Source organism: Oncorhynchus keta, chromosome 18, assembly GCF_023373465.1.
Source record: "Oncorhynchus keta strain PuntledgeMale-10-30-2019 chromosome 18, Oket_V2, whole genome shotgun sequence".
NCBI classification, from domain to species: domain Eukaryota; kingdom Metazoa; phylum Chordata; class Actinopteri; order Salmoniformes; family Salmonidae; genus Oncorhynchus; species Oncorhynchus keta.
Genome location: NC_068438.1, coordinates 13,865,424 through 13,885,808, shown reverse-complemented (window position 1 = coordinate 13,885,808; position 20,385 = coordinate 13,865,424). Strand labels below are relative to the sequence as shown.

The following is a 20,385-nucleotide window of genomic DNA, read 5'->3' as shown; positions in this document are numbered from 1 at the left end:
CTCCGGTCTTCTAGCCATCACTTCTAGCCAAGTGTATGTGCACGTTTTCTCTGGTGCCTGACGGGTTTTGTACCCATTTGTTTGTTGTTCTGGTTTCCGGTGATTTTATGAATAAAACTGCTCCGTTGATTACCCAGTTTTGCTCTCCTGCGCCTGACTTCCCTGCCGCCAGTTACGCAGTCCCTAACAGCATGTTTCCATTGATCATCCTTGAGATGTTTCTATAACTTGACTGGAGTCCACCTGTGGTAAATTCAATTGATTGGACATGATTCGGAAAGGCACACACCACATCTATATAAAGTCCCACAGTTGACAGTGCATGTCAGAGCAAAAACCAAGCCATTAGGCTGAAGGAATTGTCCATAGAGTTCTGAGACAGGATTGTGTCAAGGCACATATCAGGCGAAGGGTACCAAAACATTTCTGCAGCATTGAAGGTCCCCAAGAACACAGTGGTGTCCATCATTCTTAAATGTAACCACCAAGACTCTTCCTAGAGCTGGCCACCCGGCCAAACTGAGCAATCGGGGGAGAAGGGCCTTGGTCAGGGATGTGACCAAGAACCCGATGGTCACTCTGACAGGGCTCCAGAGTTCCTCTGTGCAGATGGGAGAACCTTCCAGAAGGCCAACCATCTCCACAGCACTCCACCAATCAGGCCTTTATGGCTGAATGGCCAGACGGAAGCCACTCCTCTGCAAAAGACACATGACAGCTCGCTTGGAGTTTGCCAAAAGGCACCTAAGGACTTTCAGACCATGAGAAACAAGATTCTCTGGTCTGATGAAACCAGGACTCTTTGGTTTGAATGCCAAGCCTCACATCTGGAGGAAACTTAGCACCATCCCTACGGTAAAGCATGGTGGTGGCAGTATCATGCTGTGGGGATGTTTTTCAGCGGCAGGGACTGGGAGACTAGTTAGGATCGAGACAAAGATGAACGGAGCAAAGTACAAAGAGATCCTTGATGAAAACCTGCTCCAGAGTGGTCAGGACCTCAGACTTGGGCGAGGTTCACCTTCCAACAGGACAACAACCCTAAGCACACAGCTAAGACAACACACGAGTCTCAATGTCCTTGAGTGGCCCGGCCAGAGCCCAGACCTGAACGAACATCTCTGGAGAGACCTGAAAATAGCTGTGCAATGACGCTCCCCATACAACCTGACAGAGCTTGAGAGGATATGCAGAGAAGAATGGGAGAAACTCCCCAAGTACAGGTGTGCAAAGCTTGTAGCATCAGACCCAAGAAGACTCAAGGCTGTAATCACTGCCAAAGGTGCTTCAACAAAGGGTCTGAATACTTATGTAAATGTGATAGTTTTTTATTTTTACTAAATAAATAAAAAACAGTTTTTGCTTTGTCATTATGAGGTATTGTGTATAGAGGGGGAAAAACTATTTAATACATTTTAGAATAAGGCTGTAACGTAACAACATGTGGAAAAAGTGAAGGGGTCTGAATACCTTCCGAATGCACTGTACAGGATATATGGGAATGAATATACTGTACCAATGCAAGATCTGAGGTTGTTTCAATGAGAGAACAAATAACATAACGTAATGGTATCAGATAATAATATACTAATAAGAGTATGAACACAGTGAGAAGTATCTGGCTACAGAGGACAGTCTGAATGGATAGTGTGATCCCCAAAGGAACTATTTTAAGTGAAATGATCTAAAATGGTGGAATTGGGTTGTTTCTGTAAAAAAAACAAAAAAGCTATTACTAATTTAGAGTGTCTCTCACTCCCCTCTCCATCCAAACGAAGATGGCAAATTATATCAAAATGAAAACTGAAAGGCAGAAAGATATATAAAGGGAACTCTAGGACAGACTGATAGGGAGGCGCAGCAGTCTGTCACACTGTGTTGATTCTTCTACTGATAGGGTCGTTCTCCTGCAGTCACACCCAGACCTGGGCTTAAATACTATTTGAAATATTTCCAATATGACTACTATTTGTTTAAGCCTGCCTGGAGTGCCAAGGGTTTGCAATTTTGTGACTATTCTATTGGTTCCCTTGTACCAGGCAAGATCAATCAAGCCAGCTAAAGTAATTGAAATGATTTCAAATAGTATTTGAACCCAGGTCTGGTCACACAGCTGGGTAATTGCTGAATAAGGGATAATGATTTGTCATCATTCCACACCATTAATCTGAGCATGGAGCCATAAAAACCAGTGGCACTCTGTGTCTGCATCAATGATACCACTGGGTGGGTTGGGGAATGGGTTGTGGAATAGCGAGTAGTAACAATGCTAATTTAAGATGCTGTATGTTACATGTGACAGGTTCACTGTAATATCATATGTATTGTGGGAGATTCCATCTGTTGGCTAGTTTTACAGCTCATCTATAGTGTGGGTAATGGGATGTGGATCAGATTACCCGCCATACTAACACACGCTCGCACGCAGACATAGAATGGCTCACCTGGGACACACAGACATCTGAAGCTAGTGCCCACACTGCGGCAAATCCCGTGGGCACAGGGGTTGAGGGCACAGAAGTCCACCAACTGGGCACAGGTCGGGCCGGTAAAGCCGGCGGCACAGCTGCAGCCAAAGCCCAGACCGGGACCCTGGGGAAAGCAGCTCCCGTTGTTGTGGCAGGGGCTGGAGGCACATGGGTCCACCCTCTGTTCACACATACTGCCCTGATACCCTGAGAGAGATGAAGGGAGAAAAAGAGTGAGTGAGAGGAGCGAGAAAGAGAGAGCGGGGGGGGGGCATCTAGTCTGGTGGCAGTAATGCTGTGGGGTTCTGGGAGTGTGAAGGACCCCATTGTGGGTGTTGAGGTGGCTCTGTGGACTCACTGGGATGTAGCCTACAGCGTCTGTTTTGTCTTCACACATACACAAACCCGTCCCCAGTCTCCCGCCCACAAACAAACAGGCACTGTTCTTCAACACAAGCCAGCAAGCACATACTTAAACACATGCTCCGGTACTTAGTAAGTATTTTTTTAAACCTCCTGCTTTGGGCTGGATGTGTCCATGTGTAGTTCATACATGCATAATCTATGAGAAAGAAAGAAAATAATCTGTCTGAGACACACACAGAAACCCAGCGACTCCAGCAGATTATTCCTCCCTCTCTAAGGTGACAGTGAGATAATGTCCATCAGTCTGGGTGATCCTGAGTCCTCCCTGCATCAGGTAAATGAATCAGCAGACCCTATCTTCATCAGCCCGATGAACTACACACACTTACACAATCACTGACACAATCAACATGCTCCTGGGTTATATTGAATGGTCCTTCTGTAGCTCAGTTGGTAGAGCATGGCGCTTGTAACGCCAGGGTAGTGGGTTTGATTCCCGGGACCACCCATACGTAGAATGTATGCACACATGACTGACTGTAAGTCGCTTTGGATAAAAGCGTCTGCTAAATGGCATATTATTATTATTATTATTAACACACACAGGCCAACACACATACATAGGCTGACACAAACACCCTCATAAATGCTCACACACTCATATACACACACACACACAGTCTCTTCACAATAATGCAGTTTACTCTCTGCGCTACCATGGCGATGATCCTGATAAAAACACCATTCTCCTGAGGAGGGAGGACAGAGGGGAGGGTGGGGTGGAGAGAGGGGAGGAGGGAAGCGGCAAGGAGGGCACCTTGAGAGTGGCAGAGATTGTGGCAGCGATTACAGAAGGTGTGACAAAGTGGAGGTTTGATTGAGGGTGACCTCAATTTATGATCAGTCTTTCTCATAAGAGCATCAGGGTGTAGAAGGCTAGTGGGAGTAGAAAAGCCAGGTCAAACCAGGTAGACTGCAGAATTAGACGTTTGCCCAGGTCCCCTGGACGTTGGGAGATACATTCAATACCAGTCACTAGGGGCAACGTGAGCGCCTGTTACCATCAGGCTCACGGCTTGCTAGCGCGTTGTGGATGGAGATAGAGGACTTAAAGGTCCCGAAGAAAAAGGTCCCATGTAAAAAAAAAAAAACTTTAGAGTGACTAAAATATCACACAATATTTTGGGGGATATAAATGCTCACAATTTTAGAAAAATTACTCTCTCATGGCCAACTACCAGGAAGTTTGAAAAGACACCCTGAGTGGGCAGGGAGCTTATATTCATGAGCTTGCCTTGACTTACAGCTCTTTGAAATGCCTGTCAAGAAACTTGGACACAGTGAGCAGTAAAATCATCTCAAGCTAATTTGGTGATATGCAATTAACTCAAACTACATTAAAATTGCATCACTAGCTCGGATTCCATCCAATTGGCGACAAATTATCATGAGAATATTCAAAGAAATTACCAGTGGTGTGCTTCCACCAAATAGACTTGTTGCAGAGAAAAATCAGTATGTGATGACATAGTGAACACACAAAGACATGTTTCACTTAGGTTTTCATGTACCGGATCAAAATCTACAGTTCAATATGTTTTACACTCTACGATAGTTTGTGTCAGAAAAACGATTGCTTTAAATAGCAAATGTGCCTACTCTGTTCGGGCACCTGCGCTCTAGCCGACAGCTCGCAGATACAGTGCAGGTAGGCTGTGTGAGTACAGTAGGCTAGTCTACATGATGAGATTATTATGGATAAGAAGGAAAATATTTGTATTTGTCAAATGGCAGTCAAGCAGCGATCATCATGTCACCAGAATAAGACCCTCGATATTTATTGGAAAGGAGCATCAAGATCACCATGCACTTTCACCACCCTGTCATCATAACTAATAACATCTGTAGACTAATAAACTGCATGGTTTCCGAGTCTTAGTGGGAGGACCACACACCATATCATCACGTGACTCTAAGTTTACTTCAATACAGTGGAGAAAAAAATAAAAATATATATATATATATATATATATATATATATATATATGAGAGATTTTGTTTTTAACACATGAAAGAGCTTGTCTTTTTTGGGGGGAGGAGGGGGGTTGCCTGTTATTTTTCCATTAATACATGTCATTGTTTGCAAACAATGTAAAAATATATATATTACACACACACACACACACACACACACACACAATTGAGTTAATAAAGCCATGTACAAACAGGCAGCTCCAAAATGCAGGTGTTTACAGCCTAGCTCAGTGCTTTCTGTGGTGGTGGGGCAGATCAGCAGAAAATAGGAGCATTGTACCGTGATTGGCTCAGCATTGAACTGTGATTGGCTCAGTGTTCTGTCACTCATGGGGACACTACGTCACCCGCCTTTAATAAGAGTAGACATCAAGAATGTGAGCCCTTTGTGTGCTGCCATCGAGTTACATTAGAAGTGCCCTTCCATGAAGGCTCAAGGTCATTGGCCACAGATGAAATTACATCAAATCTACAGTAGCTTTGATTGGACTGATCAAGTCAACATCTTACTTTCAAAATCTTAGCTAGCAGTCATCATCATAAATCAAGACGACAATCTACAGGCAAATCCTTTTCAATCCTTGTCATATGAAGAGAAATAATGAAGAGAAATTATAGATAAAACGTATCGGTGCTCATCGACCATAAACATTACACAAGTTGAAAATCGCAAAGTGAGTTGTTTGGAAGGAATCGGTGACGGTAGCTAACCGCAAGCATATCAACTGGGAAGTCAGACTGGGAAAATACGTTTTGAACAGTCATCCAACTCGGAACTGTAAATCTTTGATGACAATTTTCCAACGAAGCACTGCCTCGCACAACAAGGTGAGTCCAAAAATGTATTGTATGCTGCTGCATAAATTATGTAATATGCCAGGGAGATATGGTCAGCCGTATAAGCAGTTTTTTTTTAAAGGCAGTAAACGAGGCTGAATGAACTGTTTCGCTGCCAGACAAGGCTCCGCTGATAGCCAGCAGTGGTAAGGATTCACTCTGTGGTGCTGGAAAGAAAGCTCTGTTGTTGGGACAGCTTTATGTAGGACCTAACAGTTTGTGGGCACCGCTTGTCACCATTATAGTGCAATTCATGTATTGTTTAGTGTTGTGTTGTGGCGTTGCTGGCATGCATTTTGCCCCACCAAGATTTACATGCTAAAAATCACCACTGCTTCGATATGATGGTTATTATATCTATATTTGCGCATAAAAGGCATTTCCACCACCATTTCTCACATAGTTCATTTTATAGACACAAAAAGGTCCCACCATGTCAAACAAACAAATGATCTGTCTCCATTTAGAGAATTGTACTGACACTTCTTGTTTCCATCTCAGCTGTCATGATTTTTTTTCATATGGTATGACTTTACTTTGAACGACCCTTCCCGCTCTTTTGTTCCATGCTGGCTGAAGACCTAGCTAGCCAGTAACGAGCTAACACCAGACACAGATGAAGACCTAGCTAGCCAGTAACGAGCTAACACCAGACACAGATGAAGACCTAGCTAGCCAGTAACTAGCTAACACCAGACACAGATGAAGACCTAGCTAGCCAGTAACGAGCTAACACCAGACACAGATGAAGACCTAGCTAGCCAGTAACGAGCTAACACCAGACACAGATGAAGACCTTGCTAGCCAGTAACGAGCTAACACCAGACACAGATGAAGACCTAGCTAGCCAGTAACTAGCTAACACCAGACACAGATGAAGACCTTGCTAGCCAGTAACTAGCTAACACCAGACACAGATGAAGACCTTGCTAGCCAGTAACGAGCTAACACCAGACACAGATGAAGACCTAGCTAGCCAGTAACGAGCTAACACCAGACACAGATGAAGACCTTGCTAGCCAGTAACGAGCTAACACCAGACACAGATGAAGACCTAGCTAGCCAGTAACTAGCTAACACCAGACACAGATGAAGACCTTGCTAGCCAGTAACTAGCTAACACCAGACACAGATGAAGACCTTGCTAGCCAGTAACTAGCTAACACCAGACACAGATGAAGACCTTGCTCGCCAGTAACTAGCTAACACCAGACACAGATGAAAGGGGAGACATATACGGTAAGCATCTTCACCATGGATGGAAGTGTAAAATTGTAATTATACTGTATTTGCTGACACGCTTACAGTCAAATGTTGTACAAGGCGGTACTTATTTAAACTAGGTAAGAGAGTATTATGTTGCCATTGATGTATTAACATGAGAGTTAGGGTCACCTGAATCCAAGTGTTTGACATGGGGGAGGGGATCAGTAACGTTATGATCAAAACTCAATGTAGAAGAAACAGTCATTACTTTGATTTGGGTTTTATTTAAATATCATCCAATTTCATGAAAAACATGATTTTAAATGTTCATGACTTTTAAACTGCGCTCTACAAGTCAGAGGATTGTGGGTTCAATCACATTGCTAGGCACTCATTGTTGTGTTTTCCTACTTGAACCCTATCCCAAACCTCAACCGTAGCCCGTCGGAATGAATGATTCAACGCAATTGTCGAGTTTTGACTTTGATCACTCCCCCTATATGTGCACACACAGACATATAGACACACAACTGCACATCATCTCAGGTTTAGTAGAAAAGGTGACATGACAAGAGGTAAAGGTGCCAAAAAGGAGGATGTGAAGATAGGAAGGAGGGAAATCACAGCTCGATTCCTTTATCTCTGTAGCAAGATAAGTCTGCACTGCACAGTTCTCACACCCTGCTGCATGGTGGCATTTGCCTTGGGCCTTGTTGTCAGGGAGATTGGCTCAGTGTCTGAGCATCAGGACCCCATCTCTCAATTAAATTCTATTCAAGGGGCTTTATTGGCATGGGAGACATATGTTAACATTGCCAAAGCAAGTGAAGTAGAGCATATACAAAAGTGAAATAGACAATACAAATGAACAGTAAACATTACACTCACAGAAGTTCCAAAAGAATAGGCATTACAAATGTCATATTATGAATATATACAGTGTTGTTACGATGTGCAAATGGGAAAATAAACATAAATATGGGTTGTATTTACAATGGTGTTTGTTCTTCACTGGTTGCCCTTTTCTTGTGGCAACAGGTCACAAATCTTGCGATGGCACCCTTATTTCACCCAGTAGATATGGGAGTTGATCTAAATCAGATTTGTTTTCAAATTCTTTGTGGATCCGTGTCATCTGAGAGAAATATGTGTCTCTAATATGGTCATGCATTTGACAGGAGGTTAGGAAGTGCAGCTCAGTTTCCACCTCATTTTGTGGGCAGTGTGCACATAGCCTGTCTTCTCTTGAGAGCCAGGTCAGCCTACAGCGGCCTTTCTCAATAGCAAGGCTACGCTCACTGAGTCTGTACATAATCAAAGCTTTCCTTAAGTTTGGGTCAGTCACAATGGTCAGGTATTCTGCAACTGTGGACTCTCTATTTAGGGCCAAATAGCATTCTAGTTTGCTCAGTTGTTTTGTTAATTCTTTCCAATGTGTCAAGTAATTATCTTTTTGTTTTCTCATGATTTAGTTGGGTCTAATTGTGTTGATGTCCTGGGGCTCTGTTTGTGAACAGAGCCCCAGGACCAGCTTGATTAGGAGACTCTTCTGCAGGTTCATCTCTCAGTAGGTGATGGCGTTATGGATGGTTTGGGAATCACTTCCTTTTAGGTGGTTGTAGAATTTAACATTGCTTTTCTAGATTGATAATTAGCGGGTATCGGCCTAATTCTGCTCTGCATGCATTATTTGGTGTTTTGTGTTGTACACAGAGGATGTTTTTGCAGAATTCTGCATGCAGAGTCTCAATTTGGTGTTTGCTCCATTTTATGAATTATTGGTTGGTGAGCAGACCCCAGACCTCACAACCATAAAGGGCAATGGGTTCTATAACTGATTCAAGTATTTTTATCCAGATCCTAATTGGCATGTCAACTTTTATGCTCCCTTTGATGGCATAGAAGGCTCTTCTTGCCTGGTCTCTCAGATCGTTCACATCTTTGTGGAAGTTTCCTGTGGCGTTGATGTTTAGGCCAAGGTGTACAGTTGAAGTCGGAGGTTTACATACACTTAGGTCGGAGTCATTAAAACAATTTTTTCAACCACTCCACAAATTTCTTGTTAACAAACTCTAGTTTTGGCAAGTCGGTTAGGACATCTACTTTGTGCATGATACAAGTCATTTTTCCAACTATTGTTTACTGACAGATTACTTCACTGTATCACAATTCCAGTGGGTCAGAAGTTTACATACACTAAGTTGACTGTCTTTAAAAAGCTTGGAAAATTCCAGAAAATTATGCCATGGCTTTAGAAGCTTCTGATAGGCTAATTGATATCATTTGAGTCAACTGGAGGTGTACCTGTGGATGTATTTCAAGGGATACCTTCAAACTCAGTGCCTCTTTGCTTGACATCATGGGAAAATCAAAGGAAAGACCTCTGAAAAAAAATTGTAGACCTCCACAAGTCTGGATCATCCTTGGGAGCAATTTCTAAACGCCTGAAAATACCACATTCATCTGTACAAACAAAGGTACGCAAATATTAACACCATGGAACCACACCAGCTCTGTCAGGAGCAATGAGCCAAAATTCATCCAACTTATTGTGGGAAGCTTGTGGAAGGCTACCCGAAATGTTTGACCCAAGTTAAACTATTTAAAGGCAATGCTACCAAATACTAATTGAGTGTATGTAAACTTCTGATCCACTGGGAATGTGATGAAAGAAATAAAAGCTGAAATAAATAATATTTTTCTGACATTTCACATTTAAAATATAGTGGTGATCCTAATTGACCCAAGACAGGGAATCTTTACTAGGATTAAATGTCAGGAATTGTGAAAAATTTAGTTTAAATGCATTTGGCCAAGGTGTATGTAAACTTCCGACTTCAACTGTATATAGTTGTTTGTAGGCTCTAGGGCAACTGTGTCTAGATGGAATTTGTAGCCCTGGCGACTGGACCTTTCGGAACACAATTATTTTGGTCTTACTGAGATTTACTGTCATGGCCCAGGTATGGCAGAATGCCGCCCCACACCCCCCCACCCCACCTCTGATCATGCTGACAACTCTCCCCAAGACCAAGCTCATAAGTCGCTATGACACAAGGGCGTATGGGTCAGCAGGCATGATAAAGACACACGTGAGTGCACGCATTCACACATATGCATGCACACACAAACACAGAGGAACCCCCCTCTCCACCACACACACACACTTTACCAAGCCTGCACACTAAAACAGATGCCCAGGGGAGCTCTGATATGAAAGGAGAGCATCTTTAGCAGAGCAGCTGTACTCCAATAGAGTTAGGAGTCTAAATATAGCACCTCCGGCCCTCCTGTTCCTCACTGGAGACAGTGCCAGTCCCAGAGCTGAGCGAGAGAGAGACCTCAGAGGACAGACCGAGAGCTAGGAGGACTGCTGGGAGCAACCTCCTCAAGAGGCTCTGGCTGTGTCTGAAATGGTACCCATATATCGTCGAGCAGATCGCTCAAGATTGACTTTGAAATTGGACGTCTGTCCATGTCCTGAGGACGTCAATCCCATGACTCAATCCGATTGCGCGGTCGATCCCAGTGGTAGACACTCATTTTCTACAGTCTGGTTTTAACCCTATCCCAAATCTTAACTCAACCATTCAGAATGGATGCCTAAAGTGAATGTGTTAACCTTATCCCAACCCTTATTTTCAAGGTGTGACATTTGGAGAAACGTGAATAAAAGTCTGAATCTGAAGTCAAATTGGTAAAACCATGAGATATTGTTGCTTTCCTAATAAAGTGCACTACTTTTGGCCAGGGCTCAAAGCCGCTCTGTCATCTGACATGATTGGTCATGAATGGACATGACACCTAATAACCCAACTTGTCATGTTTATGATACTGCTCTGATATCGAACTACTACTAGTACAAACTACAGGCCTGCTCACCTGCCATTTGCCTTCAGCAGTGGAATTTGATGATCATAAAGCCATGATTCTCCTATGCTTGCCTCTGCTATTGTCGTCATCCATCACTTTATGCACAGCCAAATGAAACCAAATGATCATTAAAGCTCTTCACTGTAGGTGTCTCCGGAGACAGTGATAGTTAAAGAGAGGATCTAGAGTAAAGACACTTGTAATTTCTTCTCCAAATAAATGAGACAGTCGAGGTAAATTAACAACAGTACAAGAGTGTCTTTTCCTCACGAACACACCATAATTCCAGGTCGGTCATCTCTTTAGCACTTCACAACGTCTCTGTACTAAGAGGTATGCTACAAAGCAGGATCAATTAGTTAGCCAGCTAACCTTGATAAGCAAGCAGAAATAACTATTGATTGTATAGCTAATTTAAAAAGCTAAACTTACATGACATAACATATGTCTATTTGTCTGTCAATTCAATTAGACCATGCCCATTTAAAGCTTATCTTTCTACAAAATAAAAGTTATCAGAATATGTAGACAACTTAGTTGGCTAACTCCATAATCCTGCTTTGTAGAATACAACTCTGCTATACTGCTGGCCTCACATTCACCTGCCAGAAAACAACTGTGAACCCTAACACATTCTTGACGTCTCTCCTGCTCAGTCTCTCATGACTGGATGGGAATCAGATGGACAGGAGTGTGGAGCTGTCCGCTCCCACTCCTAGTGTGTGTGTGTGTGTGTGTATAAACAGAGGTAGAGGTGAGGCAAGGTGCCTCCTCTTCACCCTCTACTGACTGATTGCGGTCACCTGCAGTCACATGTTCATTCGAGAATGTGATAGGCTAATTGCCCTGAAACCCAGTAAAAAGGCTCCAAATGGCAGGATTACCTAACGAGCCTGTTCAATATTTAGTCTCTCTCTCTCTCTCTCTCACACACCTCCTTGTCGCACTAATTACCAAGTGCTGAAGCAGTTTCCACCCCCATTGTTGCACCACAACCATGATCTTTCTGTGAAAACAACCAAAGGAAAAAAACTGCTGTGGATGGATTAAAAAAATTCCAGTCAGCGTTGGCGTTCGTCCAACAGTGTAAGATGAATAATTTAATCCGAGTTGCGTTGTTAGCAAGACTGTGGATCAGAACTCGGTGACCGCAGGGAATTGTACCTGAAATGTACCAGATTTTTTGGACCAGATTTTACATTCGTACCTCTGTTGTTTTATTAATGTGTTCGAAGAGGATTATTCCGGAATGGTTTCGCATGGCAGTGTCTGTGTGGGTGTGCGTATTTATAAAAAGTGTGGATTGGCATGCCCTTATTTAGGAGTACTGTGTTTGTCAGAATTTAGTTTTCACGGGCGTAGATTTCCCATGTGGGGCAGAGCCGGTCGTTAGGGCCAGGAGGACTAATTAGACTAGTGGAGGAAAGTTTAAATTAAGCAACGGTCTGGCACAGATAAACACCGAGTAGGCACAGAAACGAACGGCAGCGGAACTGGGATATCCTCACACACATATTCAGACACACACACAGGACAGTCCAACACACACACACACACACACACAACCAGCTAATGAGGCTCTGAATTATTTTTTTTAACAACGTGATATTGTGCAGTACATCCTTGCTATTGTTCATTGCTGTGGATCTGTACATGTTATGGCAATGGTCTGCACTCAGAGCATTGCTGTGCTATTGGTACTGGGGTACCTACTACCCTCAGGGCAGAGTTATGATAAAGTACCTACCCTCAGGGCAGTAGCACCTGGGTCCAGCCAGGCTGCTGGAGCAGGTAGCCCCGTTCCTGCAGGGCTGAGACAGGCAGTGGTCCACCTGCAACTGGCAAAGACCACCCTCGAACCCTGGAGCACACAGACGAAACACAGTGTCACATAGCATTAAACCTGAACACACACAGAAGGAGCCAAACATACACCCGCAACCCTTACGCACTGACATGCAAACCATCCAACTATCGCTATAACAAGAACACACACAGAAAAACAAATGTACGCAACACACACAGGCCACCCTATGTCTCACACTTCCCCATGGCTGTCCATCTTCATTAGCTCATCAGGTCAATTCAAAACAGAACACTCACTCTTCCAAGAACAAGTCAACAAGTCCTGCATCTAGCCAATTACCCCCAACCTTACTACCCATCAATCATGTAGTGCGGTCTCCACATTGCTCTAGATGAGCCTGTGAGAACCCACTGCCCTCAGTCTGTCTGTCAGGCAGGCATACCACCACAGTCCTGTAATCACTCTTCTCTAATAAGATGTGGCTGGCCATCAACAACAGCTCCAGCCTCTGCTTCTATAACAAGGCAATTATCCTCTCAGGTGGCTCAAAGCTGCCCTCACTGGTCCGGGCCCGAAATATATCTAATTGACAAGTTGAAAGGGTGGACTCTTCTCTGCGTCCCCTATTTCATTTGGAGACACTCACACACGCAGGCCCCAGGAGATTGGTGGCACCTTAATTGAGGAGAACAGACGTGGTAATGACTGGAGCGGAATGGGTGGAATGGCATCAAATACACCAAACACATGGCTTGCAGGTGTTTGGTGCCATTCTCTTTGCTCCATTCTGGCCATTACTATGAGCTGTTCTCCCCTCAGCAGCCTCCTGTGATGCACGCATGTACACACAGACACACACACACAAACACACAAACACACAGTAGTTACCTGGAGGGCAGATACAAGTGAAGTTGCGGCCCTCGTCCCCCTGCCTCAGGTCACTACAGATGGCGTAGTTCTGGCAGGGCTTGAGGTGGCAGGCATCAAACTCCTCACAGAAGATTCCAGAGTAACCATTCTCACACTCACAGAAGAAGGTGCTCTGGAGGTCAGAGGGGTCACTGTCACACACTGACTGACTATAGGTACCAAAACTAGTGCCAGTTTCTCCCAACCACATGACCTGACCAGGATAAACTCATGGCTCTATATGTGACTAGTATAGGGGTTCATGTGATGAGAAGAAAAACTGATGAGACTGAGTGGTCAGATAACATTGTGGAACATAATGCTCAACACTTTGTCTATCACTGGGATGGTTCTGGTTACTGGGGCTACATGCGGCTCAATTGAGATGTACAACCCTGGGATTCTCTATTGTTAGTCCTCACCCCACCGATACCCTTTTCCTCCCAGCTCCCCAAAGTGTGGTGTGCTAAATCACCCTCTAACACTGCACCTGTAGGCGGGAGGGAAAGAGCTAGCAGGCCCTCAGTCTAACACACGTCTCCTCTCGCCCCTCTTCTCCCTTCCTCTCTTCTCCCTTTCTTATTTGTTCTCCCTCTCTTCACTTCTCTTCTCCATTTCCTCTCTCTACTCCTCTCTGCAGCAGTGATTATTCTTCTAACTGCAATGCCTCTAGGGACCCAGGGAGCCCCGGGGAGCAGTAGGGATGCAGGACTTTATTATTAAGAGCTCTGTCTCCATCCCACAATACATTTATATATTTCTCTGTTCCCATGGCAATAAGGTATGGTCTTTATTCTGTCTTGCTTATCTTTTTCTCCACCCAGTCTCCTGTTGCTATGTTACCGCATAGTGTATCATCAAGACAATAGTGTCGCAATCTTACAATATTCTGCTGAATTACCAGTATATTGAGGGGGGAAATCTGAATATTTTTTTGAATATTGAAAGTGACATGTTAAGCCTTAAAATAGTGTTCACAGGATCAAGCCCAAAGACAAGGGATTTAATCACCAACCCAAGGACAGGTGACATCACATATTTGACCCCTGACCTCTTACCACAGAGGGCTGGGTGATGCACTTCCCCTTCCCAGAGCATTGTGGGTCGCTGAAGCGGCTGCCAGGCTCCACACAGCTGCTGGCCTTCACTGTCAGATTGAGACGCAGGGTGACTTCCGAGCCACTGGGGGTGCCCACGCGCAGTACACCTACAACGGGAGAGAGAAGAAAACAAGATCAATCAAAAAACATTTATTCTATCCTAAGGTCCTAGCTGGTTCACCTTGATAAATATGAAAAGACGGATTAAATGTGAGCAATATTGAATATTGCCAATGTAACTAGAGAGAAAAGTAGGTGAGGTCAACATGGATGTAGGGACAGAGGCATTGTGTTTAGATAAGGTGTAGATAGAAGTAATGGTTCCTTGCAAAGAAGATTTTGGTCAAACGTGTCCGCTTCTACACAAGTTTTCTATCTTAACACCATCGTACGTAGCATTGACCAGAACACCTTGTGTTTGACAAATGTTCTAGGAGGGGTTGCTTATGGATCATTGCCTAGATAAGACACCTCTAGCTTCCATTGAAAAAGAGAAATGTATTTCCTGGCAACTAACTATTAGAGAAATGGAGAGGAAAAGGCCATGCTAGCAAATATTAATCAAAACCAAAATAGATTAGTTATTGTTTTGTTATTTATGTGTCATGTGACACACAGCAGACTGCTACCAGAAGCCTTTATTTTAAAATAGCCTCAAAGTGAAGATTAACAGCTGTTATTAGGGACCTGCTATGAGCCAATGAGGCGTGAGCAAAGCCAGGATGAGTCATTGCCACAGCAAAGCCCTGCAGCCAATCAGGCGTCTATAAAAGCTGGTCCCCTAACACCTCACCATTTTCTGGTTAGGTCAGCCCAATAACGTCTGTTCCTCACAACACAAACTCACAAATGCAAAGTCACTGCTCTCTGATGCAGCACTTACATGCACACACACACTTACACTGCATTTAGACAGGCAGATCTTTTTTTAGTCTTTTGACCAATCACATCAGATCTGTTCACATCAGATCTTTTTCAGAGCTTAACTGATTGGTCAACAGACTAAGCCTGCCTGAATGCACGCACACTGTAAAAAACAATTTTTACTCACAATTGTAAGGCAACCAACTGCAATATGACTAAGTTTGCTCAACAAAATGCTCACACACAAACTTTTTGTTGTGAGTGAGCAAATTCATAATCCTGTTGCAGCTGGTTGCCTTACAATTGTGAGTTGAATCATATACATATATATATTTTTACAATCCACTCTGCCACCATCATTATTTAATTCACACTAGCTTACTCAGATGTACGAACATGTGGTACATGCATGCACGAGTGGGAGTGTGTGTGCATTTGTTCGTGTGTACTGCATGTTTTCGCATGTGAGACAGATTATGTGAGATGCACACAAGCACACACACATATCTCCACAGCAGCCTTGCTCTCAAGGACATGACTAATTTACTATCCAGGGCCTTTGACTGGTAAACAACCAAACACGATGACAGAAAAACGACTCTCTCTCTCCCTCTCTTCCCCCAGACAGAGCCGCAGGATCTCAGGCGGAGTGTCTCCAGCCAGCTCAAGGTCAGTGGACAGACAGGCTGAGACCTAATACAGCAGTGTTGGTATGGAGACCACGCACAGGGGTCAAGTAGACGATTCACTAAAGGGAGGGACACCAATTACGACGCCGCACCTGCTGGAATCCACCGAACCTTCAGACGTACGTTACTGTAACATTCCTCATTGAAAATAGACTTAACGATAAAATATGCAGAAAAACAACAAACCTGAATTGCAGAGCCAAGTGTTTATGTGCGCCAGCCCCATACAAATGAGCCATTATCATACTGTTTATGAATTGTATGGATATTGTGCTCTTGATTGACATTCCATGCAAATTACTGATCCATTACTTAACACTGCAGAGAATGTGAATGTTAGTATGATGGAATACCATACTAATTACCCAATGGGCTTGTTTGATCAGGGGCATTTGTATATCTCTCTTTAAGGTACCTTATACCATGAAACTACAAGTATCTTATAAATAGGAATATGTATAATATGCACTTTTATCACTATATGTGCTTTGCAAAGATTCATTCCCTTGGAGTTGAAGATAGCCATCTCTAACGCAAAATACAGTCGGCACCAATGACAGTTTGGCAGAATGGAAGTGATAGCACTATAGCACCTGCACATTTACCACCAAATGGACAGACAGAATAAAGTAACCTATATTCCTACATATGCTTTTTAACAGTTGCATTGAGGTGGCGGGAAATCTTCTGTTCCACATAGGAACAGACAGGATTACGTAAGTAAGTAGATTGAGATGGAGGAGGGGCCTTACTGAGGAAGTAGTTGTGTCCAAGGGGGAGGGAGTGGTCAGGGACCACCAGTCCATCTGAGGCCTGCTGGAACCACATGATGGTCCCCTCCACCAAGGAGGAACGCTGGAAGCCATCCTCTCCAACTCGCCAAAGGACGGGCGCTCCACTCACATTCACTACGATCCTACAGGGAGAGGGAGAGGGGAGGGAGTGTGAGAGAGAAAGAGAGAGTCCTTGAAACCAGACACTTTAGTTACCAGCCTGCTACAGTGCATTCAGAAAGTATTCATATCCCTTCATTTATTCAACATTTAGTTGTGTTACAGACAGAATTCCAAATTGATTAAAACACACATAATTCCCCATGATGACAAAGTGAAAACATGTTTTTTTAAATGTATTACAAATTAAATACAGAAATATCTGATTTATATATATGCATTGCTTGCTGTTTGGGGTTTTAGGCTGGGTTTCTGTACAGCACTTTGAGATATCAGCTGATGTACGAAGGGCTATATAAATACATTTGATTTGATATAAGTATTCACAACCTTTGCTTTGACACTCCAAAATGAGCACCCTTTGCCTTGATGACAGCTTTGCACACTCTTGGCATTCTCTCAACCAGCTTCACCTGGAATGCTTTTCCAACAGTCTTGAAGGAGTTCCCACATATGCTGAGCACTTGTTGGCTGCTTTTCATTCACTCTGAGGTCCAACTCATCCCAAACCATTTCAATTAGGTTGAGGTTGGGTGATTGTGGAGGCCAGGTTATCTTATGCAGCTTTGGGGTGTGTTGGTTCATTGTCCTGTTGAAAAATAAATTATATTCCCACTAAGCGCAAACCAGATGGGACGGCTTATCGCTGCAGAATGCTGTGGTATCCATGCTGGTTAAGTGTGCCTTGAATTCTAAATAAATCACAGACAGTGTCACCAGCAAAGCAGACCCACACCATCACACCTCCTCCGACCATGCTTCTTGGTGGGAACCACACATGTGGAGATCATCCGTTCACCTAATCTGCATCTCACAAAAACACGGAGGTTGGAACCAAAAATCTCCAATTTGGACTCATCAGACCAAAGGACATATTTCCACCGGTCGAATGTCCACTGCTCGTGTTTCTTGGCCCAAACAAGTTTCTTCTTCAAAATGGTGTCCTTTAGTAGTGGTTTCTTTACAGAAAACTGACCATGAAGGCCTGATTCACGCAGTCTCCTCTGAACAGTTGATGTTGAGATGTGTCTGTTACTTGAACTCTGTGAAGCATTTATTTGGGCTGTAATTTCTGAGGCTGGTAACTCAAATGAACTTATCCTCTACAGCAGAGGTAACTCTGGGTCTTCCTTTCCTGTGGTGGTCCTCATGAGAGACAGTTTCATCATAGTGCTTGATGGTTTTTGCGACTGCACTTGAAGAAACTTTCAAAGTTTATGAACATTTCTGGATTGACTGACTTTCATGTCTTAAAGTAATGGTGGACTGTCGTTTCTCTTTGCTTATTTGAGCTGTTCTTGACACAACTGATTGGCTCAAACGCATTAAGAAGGAAATCAATTCCACACATTTTTAACAACGCACACCTGCTAATTGAAATGCATTCCAGGAGACTACCTCATGAAGCTGGTTGAGAGAATGCCAAGAGTGTGCAAAGCTGTAATCAAGGCAAAGTTGGGCTACTTTGAAGAATCTCAAATATAAAATATATTTTGATTTGTTTAACACTTTTTAGGTTACTACATGATTCTTTATTTCATAGTTTTGATGTAGTTAGTTTTGATTATTCTACATTGTAGAAAATAGTAAAAATAAAGAGATCCTGGAATGAGTAGGTTTGTCCAAACCTTTGACTTTTGACTGGTACTATATGTACATTTTATTTTCAATACATTTGTTTTCACTTTGTTTTCACTTTTTCATTATGGGGTATTGGGTGTAGATGCGTGAGAACACAACTAAATGTCAAATAAGTCAAGGGATGTGAATACCTCCTGAAGGCACGGTATACATTTTACAAGACACACAACCACCATGCTAATAGGATGGAATGGTAGACATGAGTAATGCCTGGTCCTGTCTGTCTCAGTGGGGGGTACTATACTGCTTACTGTGGTGACTGTACAGCTCTGAAGGCCAGGGAGTAGAGTTATAACTGCTGTGGTCAAGGGTCATTACTCATCTGACTTTTGGCCAATTACTGGAAGAGACCGTCTCCCTACACAGACAGACAGTGTCAGCAAAGCAGACACGCTCCAACTCAACACAAGACCAGCTACACTCTCAGACTCCTCCCACTTGCTGAGTCACGCACAGATAAATAAACACAAACAGGTAAGTAAGTAAGTATTGACCTTTCAAAAGCATTTGATAGCATTGCGCACCATTTTTTGTTGTTGCATAAATTACAAACTTATGGCCTTCGAAATAGAGACCTCGACTGGTTTAGGAGTTACTTAGTTAATAGGAAACTGTTTTGTGGAACAGCACAGTTTTGGAGTTCAAAGAACGTGCCCTGTTGAGATTCCTCAAGGTTTGATCCTTGGTCCATAGCTTATTTATTTTAAAATTGATGTTAATTACAATTTTGATTGTGTACATTTTATATTGTTTGCTGATGACACCAACATCTTTCTGTCTGATAAAGATGGTCAGAAATTGATCGTTAAAATTAATTAGTAGTAAAAAAAAATTGGATGACTGGTTTAAAGCAATTAAGCTGTCTTTAAATTAGGGCCGTCAACGTTAGCGAGTTAATAATGCATTTATGCGCTACATGTTTATCGGCATACTTTTTTTACACCGTTAATCGCGTCACCATTTCTTCACCGCACGGAAACTTTTAAGCACAGGACACAACACGAAACACAGCTACAGTCAATGCTTGTGCATTAACATTGCTGAAGGCCATGTGTCTGTAGCCAAAATCATGTAAAAGCTATGCACAATATTGCCAGAGCTATATATACATTTTTTTTCCCCGCCACGGATTTGTGCCCATGTCACGGGCCGTTTTTTTTAAATACACGCGAGCCGCAATTTTGGGTTTTGATAACGAACACTGTTTAGCTAGCTAGTCATGTTAACTTGACAACTGACTAGGCTATGCACAAATGTGGATGGCACAGGAAGAACTGAAAAGGAATAGGCTACTCAAAGAGATGCTTCAAAGGCAGGCTGCATATACAAGAGTGTGTGTGTGTGTGTGTGTGTGTGTGTGTGTGTGTGTGTGTGTGTGTGTGTGTGTGTGTGTGTGTGTGTGTGTGTGTGTGTGTGTGTGTGTGTGTGTGTGTGTTTAACAGTACTTAAAGCTGTGTGTGTAGGTCTTGTGCGCAAGTGTTCAACTTTTTCTCCCCAGTTTCGATCTTGTTTCATCACCGCAACGCCCCAACGGGCTCAGGAGAGGTCCTCCGAGACATGACCCGCCAAACCGCACTTTTTAATACCCGGCACTTAACCCGGAAGCCAGCTGCACCAATGTATTGGAAGAAACACCAT

The 20,385-nt window shown here is 43.3% G+C and overlaps 1 protein-coding gene across 1 annotated transcript in view; it reads right to left on the bottom strand.

The window, feature by feature from the left end:
• LOC118397316 (delta and Notch-like epidermal growth factor-related receptor) overlaps positions 1-20,385 on the bottom strand; it is a 74,022-nt gene that overhangs the window by 6,400 nt on the left and 47,237 nt on the right. The window contains exons 4-8 of the mRNA XM_035791961.1: positions 16,906-17,069; positions 14,559-14,707; positions 13,480-13,633; positions 12,532-12,645; positions 2,445-2,675 (exon numbers count right to left, since the gene is read on the bottom strand). Of these exons, the coding sequence (XP_035647854.1) occupies positions 2,445-2,675; positions 12,532-12,645; positions 13,480-13,633; positions 14,559-14,707; positions 16,906-17,069 (812 nt within the window). The remainder of the gene's footprint in view (positions 1-2,444; positions 2,676-12,531; positions 12,646-13,479; positions 13,634-14,558; positions 14,708-16,905; positions 17,070-20,385) is intronic.